The 18,304-nt window shown below is 42.2% G+C and overlaps 1 protein-coding gene across 4 annotated transcripts in view; it reads right to left on the minus strand.

Annotated features, from left to right (window-relative positions):
* PTGER3 (prostaglandin E receptor 3) overlaps positions 1–18,304 on the minus strand; it is a 93,313-nt gene that overhangs the window by 36,014 nt on the left and 38,995 nt on the right. For 2 of the 4 annotated variants that reach the window (XM_078156717.1, XM_020992988.2), the window contains exon 2: positions 18,116–18,304. The exons of 1 other annotated variant lie outside the window; for it this stretch is intronic. In XM_078156717.1, the coding sequence (XP_078012843.1) occupies positions 18,116–18,304 (189 nt within the window). Of the gene's footprint in view, positions 1–7,239 lie in introns of those variants that run through there. One more of the 4 variants, XM_020992989.2, reaches the window with a different exon arrangement.

The following is an 18,304-nucleotide window of genomic DNA, read 5'->3' on the forward strand; positions in this document are numbered from 1 at the left end:
GATAAAACTGGAAAGAAAAACAACAGGCTTCTTAGCAGATCCATCTTCTTTCACAGAGCTACAACCAGGGTGGACCACCTGGGACATTTGCCATAGCACATCAAAATGTAGGGGGCTCAAAAATGCAACCGTCCTCCCCACCATGTTAAGTGCCTCATTAGCAAAGAATACTGCCTCCCTGTGCCCCATTATGGTAGCTCTTCACCTCTCCTGCACAACTGAATTTATCTTGCTTTCTTCCTATGTTTATTTCATATTATCAATTTAAAAATTAGGGGGTTTTGTTTTTTTGTTTTTTTGTTTTTTTTGTTTTTTTTGGTCCAGACCTATTGCTTTGTTTGTATGGGAAACTTGTAGACAAACTCCTTTCACAGATCATCAGGACCAAATCATATGTGATAACATGTAAAGCGCTATAATTAGCAACTTATCGGCAACTGTTATTCAACTTAAAACTTGAAAAAAAGTCCCAGGACGCACTTCTGCCAAAACCAAAGATACAAACGAAAGGATGACTGAAAAGATGTGAGCTCTTCTCCACGTGCATGCTATGTCCCACCGAGGAAAATGTGAGCTACTCAAGGGAAGGGGGAGGGAGTTGCTGGCATAGTGCTGGCACACAGCTGGGACTTAATAAATGCTGATTAAGTTCAATTGAATTGAATTCCTGATGTGTCTGCCTCCTTTGTCAATATTCAAAAATGATCTAACACCCCTTGGATTTAGATGTTCCCTCCAACTCCTCCATTCTTTCCCCACCTACATAGCTCACACCTCTCCCTACTTTCTTCGCTCACTCTTGCTACTCCTATAAATTGAGAAAACTATGTTGGAGTGAAGTTTTCATTTTTCATCTTGTGGTATTGACATAGCGGAGATATAGCTGCTCCATTTACCTTGTTGATTGTCCATTGTCTTTTTTTAAAAAATATAATTGTAAATAACTTGTGCTTGGGTTTCTTGAAATTAGCCTGATGCTAAATACTGTGATTTACTAGGGTCTGCAAAGAGCTGTCAAAGAGCTTAGGGTGACAAGGCCCATTTGAGCCGACTTTTCATAGTGAAAGCTGGAAAAACATGTTATTTTAATGCAGTCATTGGTCCACGTAGGAGTTCTGGCCACACAGTCGGTTTTTGCTGAGTCTAACTTAAAATAAGAGGTCATGTTGCAGAGGAGATCAAGACCCTCGAGTCTCACACCTGACACACACAGGCAGAATGACCCTGAACAAGATATTGAACCATTTAATGCCTCCAGGGAACTCTTCAAGACTACAAGTTACAGATGATTTGCCCATGTGTGCTGATGGAGGGATTTCCTATTGCAGGAACAGTGAAATCATAGATTTATTGGGGGGGAGGGGAGGAAAGATAACAAACATTTTAAATGTTCCCCAATACTGGTTGTCTCTGGCTTCTTTTTTTCTGTACAGACCTATGATTTCACCAGTGTATGGAATTCCCAGCATGGAAAACTCCTTCTACCAATGCCCACTGGTAACTCATCTGTAACCAATAGTCTTGGAGAGTCTCCTACAGCCCTGACAAGAGAAGACGCTTGCATCTAAGACATCTCCAAAGGCCTCGGGATGGAAAATGCTGTCTACATCCAAAGAAAGAACTATGGAAATCGAATTGCTATCACTTATTTTTACCTTCTGTTGAGTTTTGTTTCATCTTTCTGATGGTTCCTCCTATTGGTTTTAATTTTTACTTACAACTTCACTAATGTGAAAATATGTTTAGTGGGTATGTAAATGTAAAGCCTATATCAGATTGTGCGCCATCTTGGGGAGGGTGGGGAGAAGGAAGGGGGAGAAAAATTTTCAACTCAAAAGCATATGGAAGTGATGGTTGAAGACGCTTGCTCATGAGCACACAGCCTTGTGTCACCTTGAGCTATTACTGACTCCAAATCTGTCCCTCTCTACTCTGTCGTCTTACTGGTCCCCAAATGAGGATTTTTTAAAATGATGGGCTTTGCCACAAACTACCTAAGTGACACTGTTGGGTCAGTCAGAGTGCTGGACTTGGAGTAAGGAAGTCCTGAGTTCAAATCCTGCCTCAGACACAAAGTAGTGATGAGATCCTGGGCAAGTCACTTAATGCTGCTAAGTGTCAGTTTCCTTATCTGTAGAATGCAGGGAATACTAACACCTCCCTCACAGGGTTGCTGTGAAGAACAAATAGATACCATATGTAAAGAACTTTGTAAACCTTAAAGTGCTATATAAATACTAGCAATGTGACCTTGGGTAAGTCGGTTATGTTCTCTGAGCCTCAGTTTCCCTATCTGTAAAAATGAATGCATCACACTAGATGACCACTAGAGTTCCTTCCAATTCTACGTCTCTGATCCTATGAGTCTTCTAGACATTAGCTAGCCTGTACGTTATTTCACAGCTTCTCATCACAGAGTCAGAGATTGGTATCGACAACATTTTTAAAAAATTGTTTTTAGTCACTACAGTAAGTCAATGTATAACATTTTTATTCTATTTCTCATCAGATTTTGAGAGCTTTGCAAAGAATTCACATTTCCAATCAATGAAAACAAGAGACAAGTATAATTTATCACCATGACCTGACTCAACACTAAAATGTTCCTTTCTACTCCAGTAGATGCTCAAGGCTCTAGGGACTTGGCCCCAGAAGGAGTTATTTTTTTCCTCTTTCATCTCTTTTTTTGGTGAGTGGGGACTGCCTTTAGGGTGAGCAGAGAAGCAATGATAGTGTTATTTGAGTATAAGAAAACTCCATTAAATAAAGAACCCATTCAGTAAATTACTTCTCTAGTAAATAAAAAAAAAGAATTGATTTTTTATAATGATTTGAAATCCTATTCAGGAAGGTTTCATACAGAAAAATTATAATAGATTCTTACAGATGGGTTACCAGCAGTAAAGTGCCCTCTAACCAACTGATCCCTTTGGCAGAAATATAACCTGAGGAATTGGAGTCTTCAATGGAAAGATAATACTTTCTAGGAAACTCTACCCTCCTCATCTTTGAATAGATCTTAGGTACTTACAGAAGCAGGTCAGACCTAGCAGGTTCTCCATTCCTTGCTATAATAACATAGCAGGACATTTTATTGCTTTAAACCATCAGGCTGTTGTTCTGGTGGCTATCATCTTGTGATATGTGACTTCCATTTCCTCTGCTTATGTAGCATATATAAGCATATAAAGCTTGTGTACTAGCTTTGGACATTTCTGTAGCCCTCAACTCCAGGTTTCAATGGTTTGCAGAGACTCTGGACTCTGGAGGAAAAGTCCAGAAGACATGGTTCTGGTCTAAAGAAGATTGTAACTCTCTAATCACTGCTGGAAAGCCAGGTCAACATGAAGCCTTTCATAAATATTCCAAGCAACTTTAATTAAGACTAAGGGAAAATAGGAAAGACATTAGAATAAGCCTAGCTTTCCTGAGCCCTAAAGCCCAGATCTACTCCAAAATAATAATTACAGAGGTAAGGATAATGATGATGATAACACAACTACCCTGCAGTCCTACTTGCATCTTCACTGTGGTGTGAAGGTGATCCTGGATCAGAGTGTATGTCAGCCATATGCAACCTCTACTGGATCCTAGAAAGTTAGAAAGGCCTCCAGTACATTCTGGGGATGAACTAAACCTAGCTAAGGCTGAGACGCTCACCAGTAGACTAGCTGGTGAATTGTTTTAGCCACATTAACTCTCAAAGAACACCTGTTGAACCATGAAAGAATTGAAAGCTGTCAACAGCTCCCACACTATTGAAACCAGAGTCCCTTTAAGTTAAATGGTGACAACTCATATTTACATAGTGTTTTACAGTTTATAAAACCTTTTTTTCACAACTACTCAGGGATGAACACCATAAACACATCATTATATCCATTTTAAAGTTGAGGAAACTAAAGCTCAAAGAGGTCAGAAAACTTCTACTGGGTCACACAACTAGAAAAGGGCAGGACTAGAATTCGTGACCAATGATTCCACAAGCATTGGGCTCCCTTCCATCAAGCTTCCTACCAAAACCAGGCCGAGCTTTTATGAACTAGAGGCAGGCAGCACAGGTACAAAGATTTTTAACCCTGTGCCTTTACCGGTGTGGCATGTGTGCTCAACAAATGTCTGGTGTCCAACGGTTGAGAGGCAACTGGGGAGGGGAAGAGCTAAAGAAAGAGATCAGAACGATAGAGGAAAAATGGGGGAAAAAACGAGTGATACAAGACAATTATGGAAAGAGAATTAATGGCTTGGTAAAAGAGGCACAAAAAAGATATTGAAGAAAATAACACCTTGAAAAACAGAATTGGCCAAATGTTTAAAGAGGCACAAAGAACTGAAGAGCTCCTTTAAAAGAAGAATTGCTTTCAAATGGAAAAAGAGGTAGAGAAGCTCACTGAAGAAAATAATCTTTTATAGATTAGAATTGGGCAAATGGAAGCTAATGACTCCATGAGACTTCAAGAAACAATAAAACAAGGCAAAAAAGAGATAAAAACACAAGAAAATGTGACATCTCATCAGAAAAACAGCTGACCTAGAAAATAGATCAAGGAGAGATAATTTAATAATTATTGGACTACCTGAAGGCGTGATCAAAAAAAAGAGCCTAGATATCATATTTTGAGAAATTATCCAGGAAAATTGCCCCAATATCTTAGATCCTGAGGGTAATATAGAAAGTAAAACAATCCACCAATTATCTCCTAAAGACATCCCAAAATGAAAACTCCCAGGAATATTATAGCCAAGTTCCAGAGCTCCCAGGTCAAGAAGAAAATATTACAACCAGCCAGAAAGAAACCATTCAAATATTGTAGAGCCGCAGTCAGAATCTCAATTGATTTAGAAGCTTCCACATTAAAGGAGCAGAGGACTTGGAATATGATATTCTAGAAGACAAAGGAGCTAGGATTACTACCAAGAATAACTGACATAGCAAAATTGAGGGGGAAAGTGGATATTCAATGAAATAGAGCACTTTAAAACATTCCTGATGAAAGGACCAGAGCTGAATAGAAAATTTTGATTTTCAAACACAAGACTCAAGAGGAGCATAAAGAGGTAAACAGGAAAGAAAGAAACAAGGGGTTCAATAAAGTTAACCTGTTTTCATCCCTACATAGCAAGATGATACTTGTAACTTAACATTATCATTATTAGAGCAGTTGGAAGAAGTCTGTATGGACAGAGTACATGGGGGAGAGTCGATTATGTTGGGATGATTTCTAAAAATAAAAACACAACAATTAGGGGTGATGCAAGGGGATGCTCTTGGAGAAAGGTAAGGGAGAGGTAGAATGGGGCAAATTTTCTCACATACAGGAAGAATACAAGACAAAATTTTATAGTGGAAGGGAAAATGGAGGGAGGTGTCAAGTAATGTTTCTCACTGGAATTGGTTCAAAGAGGGAAGAATTTATATACACACTCAGTTGGGTATAGAAATCTATCTTATCCAATAGAAAGATAGGAAGAAAAGGGGATAAGAACTAAAGGGGGAGGGTGATGGATAAGGGAAAGGATGGATTGGGGGAAGCAGTGGTTGGAAGCTAGACAGATGTTTGGGGAGGAACAACAGAATGGAGGGAAATGCAAAGTTAGCAATCATAACTGTGAATGGGATGAGCTCAGCCACAAAATAGAAGCAAATAGCAGAATGGATTAGAAGCCAGAATCCAACAATAGGTTGTGTACAAGAGACACACTTGGGACAGAAAGACACACAGATTTGAAACGAAGGTCTGGAGCAAAATCTATTGTGATTCAGCAGGAGTGAAGACGGCAGGGATGGCAATCATGATCTCAGACAAAGCAAAAGCAAAAATTGACCTAATTGAAAGAGATAATCATGGAAACTACATTTACTAAAAGGGACCATATCAAAAATTTTATGGCATTTCTCTGATAAAGGCCTCATTTCTCAAATATGTAGAGAACTAAGTCAAACTTATGAAAATAAAAGCCATTGCCCAATTGATAAATAGTCAAAGGGTATGAACAGGCAGTTTTCAGAAGAAGAAATCAAAGCTATTTATAGTCATACAAACAAAATGACTCAAATCATTATTGATTAGAGAAAGGCGAATTAGAACACCACCTCACAGCTATCAGAAATGACAGAAGCTAGAGAAGATGAGGGAAAATAAGTACATTAATACGTTGTTGGTGGAGTAGTGAACTGGTCCAACCACTGTGGAGCGCAATTTGGGATTATGCCCAAAGGGCTATAAAACTACGCACATCCTTTGGTCCAGCAATACCATTACTAGGTCTATAGCCCTTTAAAGAGACCAAAGAAAAAGGAAAAGGACCTACATGTGCAAAAATACTTATGTCAGTTCTTTTGTGGTAGCAAAGAACTGGAAATCAAAAGGATATTTATCAATTGGGGAATGGCTGACAAAGTTGTGGCATATGATTGTGATGGAGTATTGTTGTGCTATAAGAAATGACAAGAGGGTGGCTGCAGAAAACAGAATCAGGCCTATATGAACTGATGCAAAGCGAAATAAGAAAAAGTGGGCTATATCTCATATTTGCGCATATCTATATGCATACATATAATCCATACTGATACATGAAATATAAGGAAATTTGAGGGGGAAGGCACTAGCATCTGGGGAAATCAAGAAAACCTTCTGCAGGAGGCAGCATTTGAAATAAGCTTTGGAGGAAAGCAGGGATTCTAAGGGGCAGAGATGAGGAGGGTAGAGATGAGCACTGCAGGGATGGGAAAGCCCTGGAGATAAGACATGGAATGTCCTGTGGAAGGAATGATGAGCTGGCCAAGCTGGCTAGACTGCCAAGTGAGTGAAGGGGAATAATGGATGTCCTTAGACTTTAGACAAGCCAAATGATCTCTCTGAACCTCAGTTTCTCCATCTGTAAAATGAGTGCATCAGACTAGAAATAAGGAGTCTTAACTTGGAGTCCATTTTTTGTTTAGTATTTTGATAACCGCATTCCAATATAATTTATTTCCTTGTTAATCCTATTTATTTTATTTTATGCATTTAAAAACATTCTAAGCAGGGGTCAACAGGCTGATTGAACAGACTGCCAAAAGGGCCCAAGACACAAGGAAAAGTTAAGACTGGACTACACGAGCTCCAAGGCTCCCTCACCCACCCACCCAGCTCTCCCATGATGTGATGCTCTATTTAGGGTCTCACTAGAGCAAAACCCTTAAAACCACGGCTTGGTGCTGAGAGAAGCCAGCATGGGGGAAATAAAGACCAGGGGCACTTTTGAACAGCGAGCTTTATTTTTGTTGACAAATACAACACACATATTTATAAATACACAGACTGGCTACAGTCTCCAACATCATCCAAACAATAAAGCACTTTCATCTTGTACTTGGTTTCCACAATATAGAAAGCCAAGTTTACTCAACTGAAATCAAGCTTGGAAACGCAATTGGAAATAAAGCTAAATATTCTGAGTAAAGGAAGATGCTGCTGGAGGGTACGGCAGCATACATTTGCACTGAACTTTCGGAATGAATAGAAGCCTGTGTTTTCTACAAAGATCTTTGAATTCCATTGATTATTAAAGTGCTGGCATTTTCAGTCACATCTTAGAGGAAAGACCCTGTAAATGATGCTTACATTTACTTGTAAGCAAATCAGGACAAACAGGACCTTTGCTTATTTTAAGAACTGTTTCTACTTTACTGCACAAAAGGTCTCTAGTCCAAAAGGAGATTAAAATGGTTGTCCCCCTTTTTTTCCTTCCAAAGTTAGAATGATTTTTTTTTCTTTTTTACTAATTGGCCACACAACGTGGGCTGCGTCGTTCAAATGCCTCAAACTGAGAAGGTCATTGCAGCAGCAGTGCGACCTAAGGCAGACCATTTCACCTTCTGTCCTAAAATTAGAATTTTAACTCCAATCTTTATGGATAAGTCTGTTCCTGTCCTTTTGTGGCTTCTGTTTATGTGCCCTGAAATCTTAAAGAAGTCAACTAAATAGGATTGTGTGGTGTACATTTCATTTCTGCCAGTCTCTGGACCTTCCAGGATTTGTCAGTTTGCATTCAAGTCCTAGGTAAGCTCCTTGAGGGCAGGGTTTGGTTTTTTTTTCTTTTTATCTTTATCCCCACCTCCACCCCTAGAGTTAAGCAGAGTATCTTGCATTCATCTGTTGTTTAATGTGTTTGCTAAATTGAAATGAATTTGTCTGAATATCATTCCAGCACTGATTATCCAAGGATCTCTCAAAGTACTAGTGCAACCGATTTGCTAGAATCGCCAGACCCTGAAGTCAGAGGACCTGAGTTCAAATGCTGTCTCTGAGGCTTACTGCTTGAGTGCTCTTGAGCAAGTCACCAGTCCTTTTCTGGTAAAATGCATAATAATCAGGATACTGTTAAAGGAGAATGTCAATAAGGAGCTCATACAATCCAGGCCTGCAGAGTATCCAGACTAGCATCATTATGGATTCTGTGCAGGATGTCAACACAACAGCAAAGCCTGACCTCTCGGTAAGGGGCCCCTCTGTCCTCCCTCTCTTCTCTTTTCTTCCTTCCTTTCCTTTCTGTATAGTTGGGATCTTTTCAGCACTGGAGCTCCCGGCATGGAACTTTCTGGGCTGATGCAGGTCAGGGCCCCCTCAGTGGCTTGGGCTCAGTGCCCAGGCTTTCCTCACTTCAAGGCAGCCGGCCCTCGATCTGATGCCTCTCATTTCGAGCCGTTTGTAGAATGGGGCCAAATGCAAGGAGAGATATTGATCCAGGTATCCTGAAGGTGGGGGGGTGGGGAGCTAGGTGGCTTAGCGGATAGAGTGCCTGCCTTGGAGTCAGGAAGACTCATCTTCCTGAGTTCAAATCTAGCCTCAGACACTCACTAGCTGGGCCACCCTGGGCAAGTCACTTGACCCTGTTTTCCTCAGTTTCCTTATCTGTAAAATGAGCTGGAGAAGGAAATGGCAAAAAACGCTCTACTGTCTTTGCCAAGAAAACCACAAATGGTGTCACAAAGAGTTGGATACAAATGAAAAAGACTTAACAAAAGTCCTGGAGATTTGATTGACACTGACTCATATAATTCAGATTTGAAGTCTACTCAGTTTATCTTCTGCCAAATGGACCACTGGCCTGATTTTCAGTGAAATGCTTTACTGTTGCTAGGTATGTTCCAGCTTCCTTGGGATCAGCAGTAATCTTTGAATTGTGGCTTTTTAAAAAAGAAAATTAGATGTTTTTTACAAGCAAAAACAAACCTTTCAAAAACCACATTTAACATTAAACAATATTGCTTGACCTATATAGAGTTGTTTACATCTGTGCTACCTGCCATTCCTCAGGCTGCTGGGACCATAGCTTCCAGGTCATTTGCAAAGCAAATTCAAATGGTTCCACTTGCAGATGATTCAGTGGGAAGGAGAATTACCCATGAGTCTGAGGACCTTTGTGATCAATTAATTGAGTAGCTAAAGCCTGCTTACTTTGCATTGCAAATGGATGAAAGAACCAATTAAGTTATAGATTCTCATAATGTATGTTCTCTCATACATATGTTCATTGCTTACATTTATGTATGACATTGAAACTATCATTAGGGAAAATGTGTCACTTTGTGATTCTATTGATGGCAGTGACACATTAAGAGAAATTATCTATGTAATTGATAGATTTTTAAATGAAAATGACATTAAATGAAAGAATTATATTGGCCTCTGGGGACTCATCAGTATCACATCCATGAGTTTCCATTCCAATGAAATGAAGGCCCACTCCATAATTAGGCATGATTTCCTGTTAGCCAAACTCGAGATTGGTGGGAACGCACAAGAACCAGGAGGTGGGGCCCCAATCTGGGTTGGCTTCCCATTAGACAACCATTGAGGATGGAAAATCAAACTGGCAATGCTCATGCAAGTCCACAAGCATTTATTAAGCCCCTACTAGGCGCTGGGCACTGGGCTAAGTGCTAGGAATACAACAGTAAGATAATCCCTGTGCTCAAGGTGCCTATCCTCAAAACTACATGCAGAGAAAATTAAATACACCATACAGGGAGTCCGCAAGGTCTTGGTACATTTTAAAATGTAATAGAACTATGACTGAGCTGAGCTTTGGAGGAAGTTGGGAATACTGAGGGAGGGAATATGCGGGGTAATTTGTGCAAAGGCAGTGAGACAAATTTTAAGATTAATAATAGATAAAAGCTAGCCAGTGTAAAGTGTATTAAGGTTTGTTAAGGTCTTCACAAGTATCTCATTTTATCCTCATGATAACCCTGGGAACTAGTAGGTATTATTATTATCCCCATTTTACAGATGAGGAAATTGAGGCAAAGTTAAGTGACTTATCCAGGGTCATACAACTAGTAAGGATCTGAGGCTGGAGTTGAACTCAGGTTTTCCTCCCTCCAGGTCCAGGGCTACATCCACTGTATCACCCAGGGGAACGTGGCTTCTCTAATTTCTATCCTACTCAACACCTGGATACATGGAGACCAGGATCTCTAACTGGCCAGAGTGGGGCATTCCTTCCTTCCTTCTTGCCGCTCCAGGCTCAGAGACTTAATCGCCTTGCTCAAGGACACACAGCTTGGGTCAGAGACAGCACTTGATCCCAGCCCTCTGGACTCCAGGGTGTTGTTTTGGGCCACTGTTTTTGGCAGGTTTGGGAGGAATATAAAAAGAGAGATAAATATTTTAAATGAGAAGGAGTTACAAGGAAGCAGGGCTAAGCTGGGTAAAGTCTATCATAGGACCGTACATCTAGAGGCAGACGGGACTTGGGAGATGATGAATCTAACCCCTCCTTTGACAGAAGAAGCGACTGAGGCCCAGGAAGGTGAGGGAACTTGCCCAAGATCACACAGCTAGTAAAGATCAGAGGCAGGATCTGAACTCAGTCCTGTGGTCAGCGGCCCCCTCCTCCATCGTGGGGCATGTGTATTTTTGTCTCTATCCATGGGAAAGTCATCGGATGGGCCATGAGTCCCTTGACAGTATCCCTTAGCACAATGTCTGCACATAGTAGGTGCTTAAAAAGAGCTAGTTGATTAATTGACTGGCTTTTCCATTCAGATCTAAGCTCCTGGAGGGCAGCCCTTGTCTGGATATGCATAATGCCTAGCACATAGAAGGCATTTGATGGATGCTGGTAGATTGATCGGATTTGTCTGAAGACTCTCCCACTAAGTGGCTGCCCAAGACCGACCAACTCGGCCACAGTGACCTCATTCTCTTTCCATACTGTTTTCTCTGCTTTGTCACCAGCATATGAGAACAGCAATACTTTTCACTCCAAATGAGAACTTTCATCTGGAGCAGCTAAAAAGTTTACACTGTCATCATCTTCCTGTGTTTCAGTCTTGGGCCATTATGGGAATGATGGAGAAATTTCAGGGAACACATGTGATTTCATCGTGAGAAGGAACTCCCAGGAAGGGAACGTCTTCCCCCCTCCCCAGAAGATGGGAGTCCAACAAGCCCACCTCCGACTTAGGAAAAGAGTTTGTAGGGAGCTGTTTGGGGCACAGAGGTCCAGTGACTTGTCTTGGGTCATGCAGCTAGGAAGTGGTGGAGGTGAGATTTGAACCCAGTTCTTCCCACCTCCAAGATCCATACTCTATCTACTACGTAGCCTCCATTGTGTCAGTTAAAGCAACATTGATAGGGGAAATTTAAACACCTGGGTTTTTATATCCCTGCTCCATTTGACTCCAGCTAATACTTTTTTTTTTTTTGCTTTTTGCTAGGCAATTGGGGTTAAGTGACTTGCCCAGGGTCACACAGCTAGTATATGTTGTGTGTCTGGGGCCGGATTTGAACTCAGGTCCTCCTGACTTCAAGGCCAGGGCTCTATCCACTGTGCCACCTAGCTGCCCCCCCCAGCTAATATTTTTATGGGAGTTTAGGGTCATGCCTTCATGACTACTCCAGTGGTTGGAGTTTGGCATCCACATGGAGCTCCATACTACAGTATACTTACTGTGTGGAAGAGGCCTGCTTGTTGGCAGTAGAGAGGATGTGAGGATAGTTACATTACCTACACAGCTAGGGCTTCATTCACTTGACGAGCACTTACTAAGTTCCTACCAGGTGCCTGACTCTATGCTAGGTGCTAGTGATACAGACGAGAAGTAAGACAATTCCTGCCCTCGAGGACCTTCCATTCTATTGGGGGGAACCAATGCATACACAGAGAAGTCAAAATAGATGCCGAATAATAGTAATCTGGAGCCCAGGGTAGGCCTGTGAGAGACAGGGATGCTTCAGCTGAGCCTTCCCGGGAGCTGGGGATTCTGGAGATGATGTACACTCCAAGCATAGAAAAGGAGGGAGCCTGGACATGAACTGTCACAGTCGAGGAACAGTAAATGGGCCAGTTGGCTGGAATGTGGGGGACGTGGGAAAGTCGCTTAGAGGAAGGGATTTATATGAGGTTGATACACGAAGCAATAGGGAGGCGTTGGAGATTTTTTTTAAAAGAGGACGGACATACATGGTCTGACCTGTGCTTTAGGAGCGACAATTCGGCCACCACGTGGGACTTACCCAAGAGCCTGGGAACATGTCACGGGTGAACTCAGCTGAATGAGCATTGATCGAGCACCAGCATGTGCCAGGCACTCGGAAGTCACAGCACCGATTTTTATGTAGCTTGTACCTGACTCCATCACGATCATCTCTATTCTTTCCGTATTAAATCCCAAGACATAGATCTAACGCCTCATCGCGTATTCAAAATCACTGGATTTGATGCAGTCGTGTTTCCCACCCCACCCCCCAGGGCCACGAATGGCAGGTGCTCTAACGGAACGTAAGGTCCTGGAGGGCAAAGAGAGTTCCAGGTTTGTCCCTGTGTCCACAGTGCCCCTAAATTCACCCATAGCAGGTATATGATAAGTGTTTGTGAAATTGGCTCCTGCATTAAATGAACAAAACGTTACATACGGCGAACTTCAGATTTGCACTGGGCGTGGAGGGATGGGGTTGGGCAGAGGCTATGGAATTAACTTGGCTGACTGGGTGTTTGCACTAGCCCTTCTGTTTTCTTTTCTACCCTAGGGAACAGCTCCAAGCCTCCTGCTTTCAATGTTCTTGACCTGCTGTCACTGCAAGGACCCGGATGCAAACCCCATCCCCTTTATACAACGCTTTGCCTTTAAGCCTCTGTCTGAAGCCTTCGTTTACCATTGTCATCGCGACTCGTATGAACTCATACATAGTGCGGTAATTAAGCTAAATGGGAAAACAGTCGCCCAATGAACAGAAGCGTCAATGGCAGTTACGACAACATCAACCACAACAGCAACAACAAAACCTGCGATTTAACTGTGTGATTGTAATGACCCAGGATGACCCCAAAGAAGACATGAGAAAACGCTCCTTACTCCTCCCCTTCTTTGCAAAGGTAGGGGGCTACGGGTGCAGAACGTTACGTACAAAGTTGGACCTGCTTTACTTCTTTGCCTAATTTTCTATTCTTCGTTACAAGAGATTACTTGCTAGGAAAGGAATGAGAGATATTTGGAAATGAAGGTGATATACAAATATTTTAAAGCCTTGAAACTGTGCAACAAACAGAAATACTGGAGAGGCTGTTCCGAAGAGTGATCCAGTATGACTCATGGTCTACCCTGTGGCCAGCTCCCAACAAGTGTGTACCCAGACGAACATGTGTTTGGGAATTCAGGACAAGTTTTAGTTGAAAGTTCCTCAGTTTCACCCTACAGAAGAATCACCCATTGGTCACCGACAGCGTTTGTAAAAAATACAGTGAAGAACATTAGTGCTCCCCAGGAAAGCTTTGCATCTTTAAAGGTTAAATTACTTGTTCAAAGAATGAAACAAACAGTGGTTATTCACTTCATCAGCCTCGCGAATCATCATGGAGAGCGATTTACCTATGGCGCGTCGAACGCATCACGGATGCCTGCTCCTCGGGGGCAGTCTTTTATTTTAGAAGGACTCACAAGCTTTTCACATGAACACGTATTTGGACGTGGGAAGGACCAAAGGATCTGTGATCTCATCAGCATGGAATGTTAAGTGACCGGTCTAGTACCCAACAGGCAGCAAGGGTTAGAGGCCAGATTTAGGCTTATGTTTTTCTGCCTCTAATTCTGTCGCATTATCCACTACAGCACACTGCCTCTAGATACGTACTGAATTACATACAGCACATACACACCATACATACATCACATACACACATATTTTTGAGTCCACATCTGTGATTTCATTAATGTGGGAAACTCTTGGTACAGAAATTTCCCTATTACAGGGAAAAGGTAGACTTGATCTCTGAGACACCTTTTACTTCTAATGCCTGGAGTCAGGAGGACTTGAGTTCAAATCCAGCCTCAGACACTTGACACTTACTGTGTGACCCTGGGCAAGTCACTTAACCCCACTGCCTAGCAAAAAACAAAAAAGAAAAAGAAAAGAAAAGAAAAAAAAGAAGAAAAAAGTTCCCCGGGTCGGACAGTGAGAGTCTGAAGGACTAGCCCAAGGTCACACAGCCACTTCATGTCAAAGGCAGGACTGTGACCAAAGTCTTCTCAACACCCAGGCCCACCACGCAACCCATCACATGAATATATGCACACTTGTATACATCTGCCTAAATACCCACACATTTGCACACAAAAATACACACACCAGAACCTCACTGTGAGACTGATCCAACATCCCTGTGGTGGAACCATCTCATGAGATTACTTGCTAGGAAAGGAATGAGAGATATTTGGAAATGAAGGTGATATAAAAATATTTTAAAAGAATAAAACTACCACTGCACCATGCCACAAGTCTCTTTGAGAACCCCCGTGCTGCTCCTCCCCATGCCCACCTCGTAGGCAATGCCCCTCTCTCATGAATAAGGGTCTCAAAGCGAGATTCCTGCTCATCTGCAGGCCCTGGAAAGAAGGCACCAGATCTGCGAGAAGGGCAGAGAAACCGCTGACCACCAAGGCTAGTCCTTGTGCCCCAGACGAGCTTTTTTTCAATTGGGATAATGTGCAAGGAGCTTATTCTTCATGGCACTGGGGAGGCAATAAGGTAACCTCAATCTCTAGGCCACGCCCCATTCTGGGCCACCAGGAAGCTTGGTCTAGGGGGCTTCCTGTGGTGCAAATAGCTTATTTAGATCTTTTCCAGTAGCAAACTCCAGCCTAGGGAACATCCTAAATTCTATTACAGCGCTAAGCAGATCTACGCTTTCCTTCAGATTCACTAATTTGCTTAACTGGATTATTCCTGATCCAATGCTTGGATAACAATTATGCTGACCTAATGCACAGTTAAAGTTCCTTAAATTAATTCCCCACTCAAAATCAGATAGAAGATATAATAACTATAAAGAAAAAAATAAAACATTTTTTAATCCAGATAGAGCAAGAGCGATCAGAATCAGAGAGACGGAGAGAGAAAGAGACAGACAGAGAAAATGAAGCAGAGAGAGAGAGAAAGAGAGGGGAGGAGAAAGAGAGAAAGAAAGAGACACAGAGAGAGGAAGAGATAGACAGGAAGAGAGAATGACACAAGAGAGAGAAAGAGACAGTGAGAGAGAAAGCCAGAGAAAGAAAGAGAGAGAAAGAAACAGAGAGAGAAAGAGAGAGAGAGAGAGAGACAGACAGACAGACAGACAGACAGACAGACAGACAGACAGAGAGAATGAAGCAGAGAGAGAGGGGGGGAGGAGAAAGAGAGAAAGAGACACAGAGAGAAGAAGAGATAGACAGGAAGAGAGAATGACACAAGAGAGAAAAAGAGACAGTGAGAGAGAAAGCCAGAGAAAGAAAGAGAGAGAAACAGAAAGAGAGGGAGAGAGAGAGAGAGAGAGAGAGAGAGAGAGAGAGAGAGAGAGAGAGAGATGGACAGAGAGAAGGAGAATGAGACACAGAGAGAGGCACACCAAAAAGGAAATTCAGAATGGGCTTGCATATTTAATACAGAAAAAAAGAGTTCAAAGTTTATTTCTACGTGTAACCTTCCTGCAGGCGGGGGTTGCTTTGTTGCTGTTGTAGTCGTTTTTATTGTTGTCATCATCGTCTTCTTTCTAACCTCACCCTCTGGCACAAGTCCCTTAATGAACGTTTGGTGCGTAGGGTGGGACTTTCCCAACTGCCTCAAAGGGGCTTTCTAACGAGGCCTTTTAAAAAGACAAGAAACCCTCCCCCAGTGGACTATAACCTCCCTGAAGGCAGGGACGGTTTTATTTTTGGTTTTGTGTCCCCAGTGCCTAGCAAGTGTCTGATACATCGCAGGTATGAATTCAGAGCAGTCACCATGCAGATGGCTCGAGGATTGGCTGTTGTGGCTAGAAACTGGCTCTAGAAACAACATTTTAATTATCAGTCGCTAAAGGAAACAAACAAACATGCACCCTGCCATTTTAAAGTGTGTAGCTTAAACCTGGATCCACAAAATAGACAGCCCTAATCCCAGATCTCTGGCAATGCTGGTGGTCTCGACGTCAAAGTATTATTTAAAGATATAATTAGAGGAGATAGACCGTGGAGAATCTTATGGTTTACAAAATCCTTTACCTGCGTGTCATCAGAGCCTCACAACAGCCCTCTGAGATAGGTGCTATTACCGTCACCCCCATTTTACAGAGGGGGAGGCTGAGGCTCAGAGGAATTAAGCCAGTTAATGTCTTCAGCAGATTTTTCACTCGCCTCTACCCAATTTCTGACTAGTAGGTCCAGACCAGCAAAAGGCACAGGTAAGACCCAAAGGGATGGGAGTCTTTAACTGGAAAAGATGACTTTACTCAGCAGATTCAATGCAAAAAAAAAAAAAATCCCTATGCTAACTTACTGCCCCAGACTCAGCCATCTTGAGCAGGCATGCCCATTACCAACCCGCCATTTCCAAAAGTCAGTTAAATGACTCTTATTAGGATGCTGGGTAGATGCAGTTACCAAGACAACCACTAAATAGTGTGAGATAAAGATTTAATGCTGAGATACTGAACACGATGGCAAAGAATGTCAATCTTAATGCACTTTGTGAATGTATGATGCTATCTTTGTTTTGTCTTGAAGCCCAACTATTTAAGAGCGAAAGGGGAAAAACAATCAAGTCCCTTATGCTCTCAGTCTCTGCAAGGTTAAAGAGAGAAACAGGCAGACGGACACTCACTGACAGATACAGGGACAGAGAAAGGGAGAGAGGAAGGCCAATATCCTCAAACATTTCTTTTAAAAAATATTTAAAAAGAATACCACTCTCCTCCATCCCTGCCCAGCTCTTGCAGAGCAAGGACTGTTTTCATCTTCGTCTCTGGATTTCCAGCACCCAGCATTGTGCAGTCATACAGCAGGCACTTCATAAATGCTTATTTCATTCATTCATTAAGTACCTACTACATAAGTGATTGTTTCATTCATTCATCAATTACCCAACAAGCATTTATTAAGTACCTACTATGTGCTTATCATATAGCAGGCACTTAATAAATACTTGCTTCTTTTATTCATTAATTTACTCATTTATTAAGCACCTTCTGTATGCCAGGGACTACGTTAACTTCTGGGGATATAAAGACCAAATTGAAAGGATTCCTGTGCCCCAGGGAATCCTTCTACCATGGGAAAACATTTACACAGCTAATCACATATAAGATACATACAGGGTAAGTCAAAAAGTAATATGGGAGAATAATGACATTCAAAACGGCTGCTCACGTAGGGAAACAGCATTAAGCCAAGCCTGGAATTGAACTGAATCAGAGGCAGACTACCCCATTGGAGCCCTGGGCAGCCCACATTCAGCTCGAGAGCCAGCAAGATGCAAAATCACATTGTAGGCTACACACTGCAGAGGCACAAGGCAAGCTAGATGGTTGCAGATAGATTTCCACTTGTTTATATTTCAAGATTTTTTTTTTTGGCACTCATAGGGGTTTTGGGGTCTTTTGAGGCCATTTAGCCTGATGTAAAAAAATTCATTCCACTTGGATACATAAACACAGGCACGACGCAGATGCCAGAATTCACAGCAAACTTTAAGACTACTCGATGTCAAAGCAGTTAGCATGCGAGCTGCTCAAATGTTCTCTCTTAGGCTCCTGTCTGCACGATCTCGTTGGCTAACGAGCCGGGCTGCCCTTTCTGTCCATCGGGAGAGCAGCTGGAGACGGCGTTTGCTACCTGACAGAACTTCCGCAGGAGGATTTTTCTCAACAGCAGATAGACCCAGGGGTCCAAGATCTGGTTCAGGGAAGCCAGGCGCACGGCGGTCAGGAAGGAGTCGCATTCCTTCGGCCTTTTCGTTTCGGGTTTCGGCGTCTTGCAGTGGTCCACGGAGGTCTGGCTGAAGATCATTTTCAACATCATGAT

Source organism: Phascolarctos cinereus, unplaced genomic scaffold (assembly GCF_003287225.1).
Source record: "Phascolarctos cinereus isolate Bilbo 61053 unplaced genomic scaffold, phaCin_HiC Scaffold_5;HRSCAF=322, whole genome shotgun sequence".
NCBI lineage: Eukaryota > Metazoa > Chordata > Mammalia > Diprotodontia > Phascolarctidae > Phascolarctos > Phascolarctos cinereus.